General features: G+C 43.9%; 1 protein-coding gene across 1 annotated transcript in view; it reads left to right on the forward strand.

Annotated features, from left to right (window-relative positions):
- The window catches only part of LOC108790665 (extracellular calcium-sensing receptor-like), a 13,733-nt gene extending 8,955 nt beyond the window's left edge, over positions 1-4,778 (forward strand). The window contains exons 5-6 of the mRNA XM_018560977.1: positions 1,260-1,383; positions 3,865-4,778. Coding sequence (XP_018416479.1) covers positions 1,260-1,383; positions 3,865-4,778 — 1,038 coding nt within the window. The remainder of the gene's footprint in view (positions 1-1,259; positions 1,384-3,864) is intronic.
- Positions 4,779-14,009: the final 9,231 nt, after the last annotated feature.

Consider the following 14,009-nt stretch of genomic DNA (forward strand, 5'->3'; position numbering starts at 1 on the left):
GGGGATGAGGGTAGGGGGTTCTGGTCCAGCGTCTCACCCAGCTCACTGATGTCACGGGTTGCCAGGAGCTGAGCGGGATGCCAGCCAGAGTGTTCTGCTCAGCTCCTGGCAACCAGTGACATCAGTGAGCTGGGTGGGGTGCCATCCAGAGGGTTACAGGTTGCTAAGATGCAATAAGATGCCACCTAATTTGTCTCCCTATAACAAGAAGTGCTTGAACTAAGAAGTCACACCTAGAGGTGTTGCCCCATCCCCCAGCCTGTGACTGGACAGTCAAGATGAAGCAGCAGACTCATGAGTGTATCTCTGAGTCAGTCTTCTCTCTCCTCTCATCAGCATGTTCCTTGTTGATACATGAGAACTGCAGTACAATTGATTGGCTCCTAGTGTTGCTTCGCACTCCCCCGTCTAAGATCTGATCTATGGGAGACTGAAAGACACTAAGGGAGTTATTCACTAAAGAGCCGAAGAATCCAGCTTTAGCTTCAGCTGATCCTTCAGCTTGCTTTGGCCACCACTGCCCTTCAGTTCAGTCAAACCGAAGGGCTGCTGTACGGGCTATTTACAATAGCCCTACAGCAGCCGAACAGCTCAGCTGAGCAGCTCAGCCGAGCCGAATGCATATGCTGCGGCTCAGCTGAGTCGTAGTGACAGGCGGCATTCGGCTATTCACTTACTGCCGTTCGACCCCCTATGAGAATAGGGGTGAATGACAGCGGTTGAGCTGCCGGAGCTTCGGCTCAGCCGTTCCGTATGTTCGGCTGACCGAAGGCAGCTGAAGGCAGCCGATGTACGTTTGATTTTAGCCAATGTAAGACTGAAATCAGCCGTACAAGGCTGAAGTGAATAGTCGAACAGCATTCGGCTCACTTTAATCTGGCTCGGTTATTTACTCGGCTGCCTTTGGCAGCTAAGTGAAAACTCCCTCATACTGGGACATTTTCATGTACCTACACTGATTTTCCCCAGTGAGTTTCCCCCAATGGTAAGATTTCTCCCCAAATGTTTAAATTACAACTTTAAAAATACAGTTAATAATGTAATATTGGAGCTGCATTCATTTGTGTTTTTTTATATCTCTCTGGAGTTCAGCTTAAAAAAAAAAACTTTCACAAGTCTTTCTGAAACAGAGATATGGCTTGAGTTCCTTTTCGGCATAATGTAATTTTGCAAACTGTCAGCTATAGATTAGCGATCCCAGAAGCATTCGTTTTGGGCAGTTCTGAATAATGATTGTTTTGTGATTGGCATACCATCAGGTCCCCCGGTCGGTCTGCAGTGAAAGCTGTCCAGTTGGATTTCGGAAGGCTCCAAGAAAAGGACAACCTGTCTGTTGCTATCAGTGTGTGCTTTGTCCTAATGGAGAGATCTCTAATCAGTCAGGTAAGGAAAGAGAAGAAAAAAACACCATGAACAAATGCTAACCAATAATAACAAACATGAAAAAAATACTCCTCTCTCCTGCTGCCCACACCACCAATCTCTGCTGCAATAGTAAAGAGACAACGATTCCCAAAGACTAAGCAGAACCCAACATTTACAGGAATGTCACACATTGCACTGGTTCAATCTGCCAGCCCAAATTTCACTACTACTACTACAACAACTACCACCTCTACTACTACAACTACTACTTCTCCTACTACCGTCTGTAGTGATGTAGGGGCGCAGCAGAAGGAACCACAGCATGCAGCCAGGGATGCAAAATCTAAGAAGCTATACAGTTGTTCAAAGACAAAGCTGGTAGAAATAACTGGAGACATGATAACTTATAAATTGAGGCTTGAACAGAAGATCTGCCTCTCTGGTAACCACATACAGAAGGCAGGTGAATGAAACAACAAACATTATAGAACAATAAGATGCCAAATTAAGGTGCCAAATTAGTATAGTTTAGAGCCTTGGTTCTCAACTGGTGGGTCGTGACCCAAAAGTGGGTCGCGACCCCATGTTCAGTGGGTCGCTGTATGCCTTCCACTTTTCTAGGTGAGAGGCTCCTCAGCCTCCCCCTAGCGCAGCACTGTCACTTCTCGCATCAAGGAGCCATTTAGAATATGCTGCCCAGCATCGAGTGTCAGTTCGAGGTGGGATAGGATGGGGCTATGGCGGCAAGGGAGCTCCATTCATACCTGCATTGCTTACAGCTCCCTCATGTGTCCTGTAGAGGTGCCGGGACCAGAGCAATGCACTATACCATGCAATCACACCTACTACGCGTTCTGGTGTGGGAGGTATGTTGCATTGCCATTCATTTGAATGGTACTCCAAACACACCTCTCACTCACAGTTCGATCGCCCGCACCGGAACACACAGTACCGCAATGCCGTGCGGTCCATTGCAGTGAGATTTGGGTCGCAACTTAATGACCATGGAAAAATTTGGGTGCTGAGGTTACACAGGTTGAGAACCAATGGTTTAGAGCCAACATATGTGCTTAATGTGAAGCATTCTAACTGGCTAAGTACTGAGTCAGGGTTCAAATCAAATTCAAAGACGTACCAGGGTCCGTGAAGGAGCAGATAACCAGAAGTAGGAGCACAGGGGTTCTGGAACCCATAAACTCATAAACAAGTTTGCCACTAACCTGCTGCACTCTGTAGTATCTAGGAGTCCAATCAATCTAGACAAGGTGCCAGGGCTCATCAGGTATATTTATGTTAGAACAGGTACTATTATTACATTTAGTCATGGGCTCGATGTTTGAGTCGAACAACAGTTCGACTCGAACATCGCTAGTTCATGTGTTTGGAGAACACACAAACTGTCAGGGCGTTCAGCAGGCTATTCTCCCGCCGAGTGCCCCGCAATGCACTGTGTGCATTGGAGAGCCCTGATTGGGTAAAGCAATGCACCTGGCCACAGGTCAGGCACAAGACTTTGCCGAATCATGGCATGGTGCAATGAAGAGCCATGATTGGGCAAAGTAATGATTACTGTGCCCAATCATTGTTCACAGCTACGTCCCAGCACCACTATATAAGGCTGCTTACAGCTTTCCGAGTTCTGGTCCCTTAGACTTACATTGAGTTCTAAGTTTGAGTTAAAACTTTTTCCATGTTCGAAAGTTCGAGTTAGAACTAGGGTTGCACAGATACCAAGTACAGTACTCGGTACAAGTACAAGTACATGTACCGATACTTTTGAGCTCCAAGGCTAGACTAGAGAAAAATTCAAAAATTAGGAGGCAGCTGTCATATGTAAGGAGCACACGGAGCTCCTGGGATTTGTACATCTCTGTTTTAATGTACGATTTTGTTTTTATAACTATAAATAAAGGGATGCACTGATACCAGTTTTGCGAGTACGAGTACTGGTACTTCCCGAGTACTTACAAGTACGAGTACTGATACATTTTTGTTTATTTTCATGTGACAGTTTTTCTAAAACAATGCAGACTAATGATTTCAGGACAGTTGTGGTCCGCCAGAGCCAGGTCCCAGCTGCAACCGCTGAAACCCTGGTAGTTCTCATGAAAATGCCAAGTATCTGCACTGGTACTTGAAAAGTATCTGTGCATCCCTAGTTAGAACCGAACTCAGGTGTGTTCAGCCCATCACTAATTACATTAGATACTTTAGCACTAAGTGTGCCCGTGGTCAAAGCCAAAAGATCCAAGACTACTAAAACTCAAATTTCTCTATCAGATTAACTCTTCGATACAACCTTATTCCAAACTAGAGTCTGAATTATTTAATGATTCAACCAAATATACTTTTTACATTTCATATATCTGTGTTATATTTCATGCTCCTCATTTTATTCAGATTTTAGGTGTGTCATTGTTGTAATCTTCTCCATGCATTTTAACAAATGTCATTAATGGAAAACTGCTTTAAGGAATTTCTTTTCTCAATACTTTTCAGGTTCTTTTGATTGCATCAAGTGTCCGTGGGATCATTGGCCAAATGCTCAGAAATCCATGTGTCTTCCTAAAACCACTGAGTACCTATCTTATGACGATCCACTAGGAGTAACATTAGCAGTGACCACCATTGTCTCTTCTCTGGTTCCTAGTGTCATCCTGAGACTTTTTGTCCAGTATAGGAAAAGCCCCATAGTGAAAGCCAGCAATTACAATCTGAGCTGTCTTCTCCTCCTCTCCTCGTCTCTGTGTTTCTTTTCTTCTTTGACTTTTATTGGACCTCCTCAAAGAGAGACATGTCTCCTACGGCAATCTGCATTTGGCATGGTTTTTACTCTATGTGTGTCTTGTATCTTGGCCAAAACCATCATGGTAGTCTTTGCCTTCATGGCCACCAGACCTGGTAGCAAACTGAAGATATGGACCAGTCCTTGGGTTTCATACTTAATAATACTTACCTGTACTCTTCTACAACTAACTTTGTGCATCATCTGGTTGGCAGTTGCCTCTCCATTTCCAGAACTCAACACTACACCTGACACAAGAGTCATGAGCTTTGAGTGCAATGAAGGCTCAGCTATCGCCTTCTGGGCTATGTTGGGGTATCTTAGTCTCTTAGCCTTCACTAGTTTCATTGTGGCCTTTTTGGCTAGGAGGCTTCCTGACAGCTTCAACGAGGCCCAGTATATAACTTTCAGCATGGTGGCCTTCCTCAGTGTCTGGATCTCTTTCATCCCGGCTTACCTTAGTGCTCAGGGCAAGTACACGGTGGCCATGGAAATTTTTGCCATACTGTCTTCTAGTTGGGCATTGCTGATTTGTATGTTTTTTCCTAAATGTTTCATCATATTGTTCAGACCAGATATGAATTCCAGAGAATATCTCATGAGGAAAGGCAAAACACCATCTAACTGATAAATAAAAGTTATTTGTTCATGCATTCTTTATTAGTTACTTCATTCCATTATTTATTCATTCAGCCTACAATCAGTTTGTAACATCTCCTTTAGATTTGTACGGTGATGGCCTGCTTGATTGGAAATACATTGATGGATTTGTTGTGTCCTCACATTACAAGGCTGTTAGTTTTTCTATAGAAGATAGCTATGGATGGAGCTATGGATGCCTAGCTATGGGTGCCTAGTATCTTGGTAATCACAGATTTTATTTTACAGATGAAGTGAATGGGTAAGAGGTTCACTGGTCAAACTCCATTGTGTGTGTGATGCTATGGTCCACTAAGTCCACTATGACATACTACATCCTCAAGTGGCAGCTGAATTCTGAGTCATGTCCCAAATGAATGCATATAGAAGGTGTCACCAGCACACCGAAGAAATGTGTCCAAATAAAAAATCTTTATTGACACATAGACATATTGTCACAAGGATGGCATCTTAAGCCAGCCTTGTGACAATATGTCTATGTGTCAATAAAGGCTTTTTATTTGGATGAGTTTTGTTTGGTGCGCTGGTGACATCTTCTATCTTCATTGGTCTTACTAGCACCATCTGCAGTCATCCTTACCATCTTGTCTTGATTTGTATTGTAATTGTAATGTCTTCCTTATATTGTAAAGCGCTGCGCAAACTGTTGGCGCTATATAAATCCTGTATAATAATAATAATAATTTCAACATGTTCAAGGAGTATACTGGTCAGGAGTGCGGTGGGTCACACATTGGACACGTCCCAAATGAAAAGACGTAGACCCACACGCCACTTCTAATGTTACTCGCAAAACTTAATTGGACAATAAGTTGCATTGTGTAGAACGGCCAGTTCATCACACAGGGAGCAGTATACACCCAAACAACATTCAATGCCAGGTAAACTCCCTCAACTGCTGATAGATTTCTAACTCAGAACAGGCAGTCTGGTGATCCAGGCACCCCCTCCTTAACAGAGCAACCAGAGTAGGAGCCTGATTTATTTTTATTTTTTTATTACAGCTTGGTCACCAAACCACCTCATGTCAGCTGATTGGACAAATAGGCTTCACCATCCTGCTCACTCTTTTCTCTCCTCCTGCCAGTAAACCCCTTTTCTTCTGGTAGCCACACTTGTATTGATACAACCATTCAATTGCTCTTTCAGTGCAACTAAACTGATCAAACTCAATGACAATGGCAAACCAAAGACTCACTGCTGAATCAATTTAGTAAGCTCTTGATTGATCTGGACTATGCCAAGTCGACCAGCCATGATGGAATGTTGGGAGACATTTGTAGGAGAACCGACCATGATACTCATCAGATAAACAATTTGTTTTTATAGATCATTTAGACTTATGCCTCATAGGTGGTATTTTTGATCTACATTATCTAAGTTAATCACATCGAGTGAAACAATAGCATTTGCGTGCGTCTTTTGATATTATAATAAATGCTATCACTTTGTTGTGATCGCTCGTGCCTAGATTGATCACAAAACAGCTGTACAGTATACAGGCTTACTGGAAACTAATATAAACAAAGATTCAGCAACGTATATTAGCTGTATTCCACAAATGCATTTATAAATATAGTTTTGTAAAAATGTAGCATGTATGTACTAAAATATATAAAGAAAGAATTTAAAATATTTGTTGTTTCTGTGCTTTTTACCTTCATTTTTTTAAGTTGGGTCTCTGTAAGGTGGTTTAACCATGCCACACCCCACTACATTGGTTTTCTATACATAACATACATTGTGACATGGTTTTCTATACATAACAACAGCCATGTCATCAGCAGCTCAAGCAAGGATATGATGATCACAAGGTTTATGCTGATAAAAGACAGACTCTGAGATATTAAGCTGAGGGTCTACATGACTGACTGGAGAAATTGTCCCTGGGGAAAGGGTTAAACATGGGGAAAAAATCATAGATCTTACCTGATTGGAGGCCATGGTCAGATGGTGAAAAAGCTGCATGGGATGGAGCTGCAAAGGCTGCTGGGAGTTCTCTCTAGATAGTCAATAGAGGAAGCAGGATGTCCCACCATTTATTTAATGTTGCTGGTGGTTGTTATTTATATGTGTCCATCACGGCAACTTGGTTGGTTAGGGGTTCTCCTGGGGTCTGGAAAATGTGAGATGGTCACCGAAGGGGGGGCATCTGGTGGTATGGTGCTTCCCCTCATTGGTGTCAGTTTGTTGACGGGGGCCCCTTGGGAAGTCGGGAATTGTTAATGTTGGAACTAGGGATGCACCGATACCAAAGCCGGCTCCATGCTGATTGGCTTGAAAACCTGCTTCCAACCAACCAGCATCGAGCCAGCCGAACAGCATGGATGTGGCTTCTGAACAATCAGAAAGACGGCCGGTGGGTGATGACCCGCCTCCCGGCTTCCTGATCGGCTGGAAAGCCGGCTCCATGCCTATTGGCTGAGAAGCCGGCTTCCCACCAATCAGCATGGAGCCAGCCAATCAGCATGGAGCTGGCTTCCTGGGCAATCAAGAAGCTGGTAGGCAGTGTGTGTGAGGGTCAGAGCTGGAAATCAAAAATCAGAGCTGGAGATCAAACTTTTATTACAAGACTCACTCTCACGTATCCAAATCTAGAGCCCAGTGTTGTAAACTAGTTTCATTCAATGTTTGACCACTCTGGATTTGCTATGTTCCAGCTTATAACTGTCAGGGATGCAAACCTTAACTGGTTTGCAGCATTCTGGCTTGGCTGCCATTCCACCCACCTGTGATTCCTCCTTTGTCTGAGCAGACTCTGGAATGTTGCTCACTACTCCCAGGCTCCCTCTTATGGCCAAACAGGAGAGCATCATCTGAGAGAGCCAGATGGGAGTTTCCTGTCTCTGAGTGATGATGTCACCGCACACACTATATAAACCACTCAGTCCAGTCTGACCTTGCCCTTGCGTGGTTTTACTTGCTAGTGCATTCCTGCTGCTCTGAGTATTCTGATTCCGTGTATGACCCGATCCTGGCTGATGTTCTCCCTGGCTCCTGCTCCTGGCTTGTTCCTAACAGCGCTCATCTCCGTGTTCCTGACCTGGTTTGTACGACTACCCACTCCGGTTCCTGACCGTGGCTTGTTCCTCTTTATGATTTTTGCTTCTTCCTGTGGACACTTTTGCTAATAAAGTATTTTTAACTAGCACCTTATGCTTGTCTTGTTTTCAATGTTTCTGGCAATAATGAATTCAGTTTGGGGTCTATCTAGGTCTACCAGTACAAAACCATAATGAAGGTTGAAGCCCAGGTTGGCCAAATTCCCACTGCCATATTCCCATCTCCGTTGCTGTCAATGATCACCGAATCAGTGATTCCTGCACCTGTTTTTTTCTGGGTTACTTAAGGCCCAGCATCATTTAATCCAATTCCTATGAACCCAGGCCCTCATAGCTCTGTTCCCTACCCTGGACAGGGGAATGCTACAGAAAGATGATTCACATCATTATGTGCATTATCCTCTATTTAGAATATATACAACATTTCCAGTGGAAGAAGATGATGATTAGGACCTGTGACATCACTGGACCCAACTGAAGACACCAGAAAAAAAGTTATGTATATGGAATCTTTTAAAGGGCTGGGAGGGAATTCCAAAAGGGAAGAGGAGGCAAAGGAGCGAGCCCTGAGTTAGGCTTTAAGTTAAAGTGACACTAAACTCAGGAGTTCAATCCTAAAAACGCATTAAAGCACCTTAAATATTATAAATACTGGACCTTATTTTTTTACAGGGCCGCCATCAGGGGGGTACGGCCAATACTAATGTGAGGGGCACAGGCGGCTGGGGGAGGCCCGGGCTCCGACCAAGCAATTTTTACTATAAATTTGTATGTACGGGCAATTTGGTACGGTCAAGCCCGCCCCCCTTCCCCCTCTGTACAATTGGTACATTCCCAAACGTGCAGGAAGGGTTTTTGTTTTTAAAAATTCACAGCGCGGAGCGAGGCAGGCAGCTGCAGAGGGAGGAGGCCGTTTTCAGAGACACACACTGTGTGGATTTTTACTTTTTAAATTAAAGAGGACAGCAGACAATGCCCAAGGTTGAATAGGGGCCCGGCGCTGGGGGTGGGTGGCCTTTGCCATCGTCGGGCCCCTATTCAGCCTTTGGCACTGGCTGCTGTCCTCTTTAATTTAAAAAGTAAAAATCCACACAGTGTGCCTGCTTGGCCATGCATCTGATCATCCTATATGGACAACATACAATATGATCAGATGCATGGCCAGTGGCAAACACACAGTGTGGATCTTTACTTTTTAAAGTAATTACCGCCCAAAGACCACACTAACCACCCAGAGGTCACACTGACCTATGCACTGACTGGCCAGATGCCGCACTGTGGCTGGACAGGGGCTGCACCAACCGCCAAGGGGCCGCACCGACCGCCCAGAAGGTTGCACCGACAGCCCAGAGGCCGCACTGACCTCCGCACTGACCTCTGCATTGACCGGCCAGAGGCCGGCCTGACCGCCCAGAGGCCGCAATGACCTCCGCACTGACCACCCAGAGCCTATACTGACAACCGAGAGCCCGCACTGGTTGCACTGGTCCCTTGAGAGCAGTGTTAATTTTGGCACCAAATGTCATTTTTGTCTTAGTCTTTTGATGAAAATAAATTTTTATTTTTAGTTGCATTTTAGTCATCAGATTAATTTTTGTTTTAATCGACTCAAATCTAATAGGTTTATGTTTACTAGGGATGCACCGATACCGGTATTTCGGTACCGAGTACCGATATTTTTTTTTTTCAGTACTCGCCGATACCGAATATCGAGTACCGGAAGTCCCATTCAGGAAGCCAGGCGGTGTGTAAAGACTCGCCACCAGGCTTCCCTATTAGCAGGGAGGCCGTCACTATGTGACGAGAAAGCATGGAGCCGGCTTGCTGGCCAATCATGGAAGCCGGGCGCCGTGTATTGACGCGGTGCCCGGCTTCCTGATTGCCCCGGGAAGTCGGCTCCATGCTTTCTCGTCACAAGTGATGAGGGAGCATGGAGATGGCTTCCCGGCCAATCAGGAAGCTCACTCTCCTGATGGACTACAATCTCATGTTTAGTTTTCTAATTGTATTGAGATTGTAGTCCATCCCGGGAGCGAGCTTGGAGCGGTGACTACTTTACAACACACACAGGGACCATGGGGAACAAAAGTAGCCCCCCTCCAGAAGGAAAGAGTGTCAGCACCAATTCAGACATGATTTGAGCAACTACTGCCGAGTGATACACAAATAAGATACATTGTTGTTAATACTTAAGGTACTGGAATGCATTTTTAAGCTGTAACTCTTGAGTTTAGTGTCATTTTATGACTTGTGTGACCTCAGGATAGCGCAGACCCCATACCCCCTTGACGCACATCATTACCAAAGTCTCAATCCCCTTAGAGCATCACATCATTTATCATCAATGCTTTTTGGAACAGTTGGATTTACTAACCTAGGAACCTGGATCATTGGGTTCTCAACAGGGGTGTGTTACTTACTTAGGACGGTAGTCTTACCCAGTGTTATATGTATTCACTTGAATGGGCTGAGCTCAATGCAAATAGAAATATATCTCTGGACCAGTGGACGGTCCTCTGTCGTCCCTTTCAGGATGTAGGTGGCCAGGTTTATTGGTCACCTAGACAGAATACATGGAATTACTGGTAGTGAAATGTACACAGGTGTTACATGTGTGTTTATCTACTACTCGGAGTTCTATCATTCTGGTAATAGATCATCCTACAGGACAACTGTCCCCCACCTCTGCTCCCACCAGAACACCTATTATCACATTAGTGGAGCAGAGGGACGTTATCATACTGATCCACTGCGCAGTCATGCAGGATGTAGATGATTTATAAGACTGTTGAACCTCATACAAACGTCATCAATTCTATCTGTGAAGGAAGAGGAACTCACTGACATGGCACTGTAAGTAAAATGATAACACTGCTGCTATCAGGATCAGAATTGAACACACACTGAGATTTTCTGCCATGACCACTGCTTGAAAATATTTTATTGCAACAGAAATTCCAAATCATACGCCAAACCCAACTTTTATTAGACCTAGAATCAGCCATGTTAAGTGCAGCATACTAGGTAATATGTAACTGTAGCACTTCCAGGTATTCATTACCTCTCAAAGAGATTGCAGCACTGCCCTCGACAATGCCTTCAATTTGCTTTTCTTTTCAGAAAGATGGAGCCATCTTTGTTCACGTACCACCCAGAGTCACCATTTACTTCCTAGAATAGAGTCGTTATCTCAGGATTGGCACAGTCATGTAAACCATGGTGCCTATGCAGTTCTTGGACTCCTGATAAAATGCCAAATCTGAGTCTTGCAATAATGTAGCACATGCAATGGAAATCTTTAATAACGTTGCGGTTCATGTTCTATTAACCAGTTGACAGCCACGGTGTTAAACCCCCTTCCCATCCAGGCCATTTTTCAGTATTCAGCGCTGCGGTACTTTGACTGACATTTATGCCGTATTCTCCGGTCTTCCCCCAGGGTAGAGAATCTAAAACATTTGTAGTATGGCAAGCCAAAGGTATTTCCCTCCTCCGAGACATCCTAGATGCACAAGGCCGTTGCAAACAATTTCGACAATTACAGGCAGACCATCAAATACCCCCTACTCACTTCCTACAATACGCACAGATTTCACGATTCATCAGAAACAACTTACCCGCTCCTAGGACACTACATACCCCCTCACCTTTTCAGAGACTCCTCTCATCGCCCTCACAGAAAATGCCGCTCTCCCACATAGTCCAATCTATAAGATCCTGTTTGCTCCCCTCACCTGCTCAGCCCTTTTCAACGCAGGTAACCAGATGGGCTACCCTCCTACAGGTCTCGCTGGAGGATGCAGATCAACTGCTGCTTCAGGGATGGCTTGATCTTAGGAAAGCCATCACCAGCGAATCCTGGAGGGAAACTCAGTTTAAACTCATTCATAGGGCATATTACGCCTTTAATATCCATTACAAGAACCCGCCCCCGAATTGGCTGACGTCCTGCCCCAAGTGCCAGACAGCTTCCCCAAATCTAGACCATCTTATATGGCTTTGCCCTGTTATGCAAGCATTTTGGACAAGGGTCCTCGCTTACATGAACTCCATCTCAGGCGAGCTGAGGCACCTGCATCCGACCCTCTGCCTTTTTCACGTAGCCGATCCACTGGCCACAACTCCTCACCGAGATCCGTCTAGGTGGGAACACCTCTTTCTGCTTGCCGCAAAAAAAACAATCCTCACAAACTGGTTGATACCAGCTCCCCCATCATTGAAATCGCTGAAGGACCTCCTACAGAAATTGCTCTCGCTAGACCAATTAGACGCCCAGCTAAACCAACCCCTTACGGCCAAGTTCTTTGCCACCTGGTCCTCTTTCTTATTGTCTGAATACACACCAGAAAGACTAAAAGAAATAATGACAGGGTTCCAATACACTACATGGTATCTCACATCGAAAATAGCTGGATCTTTAGGTGCGTTAGATGTCCTTTAACGTTCCAACAGTCGACTCCTTCTACTTATCCTGGTCCTACACATTTTAATAATTTTAAGGATTTCACTATTTGAACTCCCGTAATGCCTTGTCTGCTTACATATGTGGCCCGGCCAATGATTCAATGGTTCCATGGATTGATTGACATGTTGAAATGTTGCTAAGTACTTCACTGTTTCATTCTGTAGACTATTACTTTGATACAACTGCATTTATCCGTGTTTTGATGATTATGTTTGTCTTGAAAAATGCTCAATAAAAGATTACATGCTAAAAAAAAAAAAATTTGAAATTCTTCCAGAAAACTGTCCATCCTGTTTGGGAGAAGGCAATCCAAACATCTGTACTGTCTGGATGAATATCCCATAATGCCCTGAGTCTCCACTATAGTCAGTCAGCAACCAGGGGCCATCAGGGACCAAGTACCCTATGTGGGGAGAACATGTCTCCCCATATGGACTCTGGAAACCATGCTTGTCCCCTCTTAGGACCTTCTGCCTCTGTGCTACTCTTTTAAAATATAGAATTTTTATAAGACAAATACATTATTTTCTTTTCACCTACGCTGTGGCATTACCTTGTGACTTTTCTGCTATCTCACTTCTTCAAACTAAAGCATTACAATATTAAAAGTGAATTATAAAACATTAAAAATATTACATTACAATATTTTGGAAGCAGAGATGGGTTTTTCCCAAAATGTGTCACTCTCCGCTACCTCCTCCTCCTTGTCCTCTTATTTCATGTCCTTTCCAAGGACACCCCCTCTACCTGATTTTCAACACCATCAGGACCTGCAAAGCCACAGCAGGTGGGCTTGGCCCCTAAGTAGCACTCACAACTGTTGGGTTCCACCAATTGAAATGAAAAATAAATCGTTAAATAAAAACATCAATACATAGGATACATAACTAAATTAATAAAGCAAAAGAGATACATTTTAAAAGATATGATTGAAACATTTCAGACGTTATTATTATTATTTTTTTGAAGATAGCTTCAAGGACATTTTGCCTCTGTTTTAAGGCCTGTCTAATTTTTTAGGAAGATCCCTCCAAGGGTTTTCTGTCACACTCTTGGATCTATGCTGCAAGACCAAAAATTCCCGATTACATCCCAATGTAAGAGAAAGGAAACAGAATGCATCATTAGTAGGAGGTGCCTTTGATGTGCTTGTACAAAACCTTTACTAATGGTAGCAGAGATGTTGTACCTCCGCTACCCATGGTGGACAAGCAAGTAGCACCACCACCATCAGGGGATGCCTAACAGAAGTGTTATTTTCCAGGCAGCCATTAATGCTATTTAGCAATATTTTTATTTTCCAGAAATGTTTTGGATTCTTTTCAAGATTTGATTGCTGAAAGTTAATATTTATTTTTGAAGTAGTTTGTTTGTACTATTTGTTTGTACTATTTTGCCTCTGTCATTCCCTCTGAAATAAAAGTTTGGCTGTTGAGTGATAGCAAATAAATTGCAACAGTGTATCTAAAGCTGCATTTTTATATAGCGTATGGAAGGATTGGAACCGCCTGTCAAGTTATTATTGCAGTCTATGTCCCTGTGGGGGAGATTTATCCTCCCTCTCTGTCCTGGTGAAGATTGTCACATGAATGGAGTGACAATCCTCAATGTTATAGTAGTCACCGGAACAGGAGGTGAGGGGAAATCTTTCAAATGGGAGTAGCACAGCTGT

The sequence above is a fragment of the Nanorana parkeri genome, unplaced genomic scaffold, assembly GCF_000935625.1.
Source record: "Nanorana parkeri isolate BGI_ZX_2015 unplaced genomic scaffold, ASM93562v1 scaffold491, whole genome shotgun sequence".
Classification (NCBI taxonomy): Eukaryota; Metazoa; Chordata; class Amphibia; order Anura; family Dicroglossidae; genus Nanorana; species Nanorana parkeri.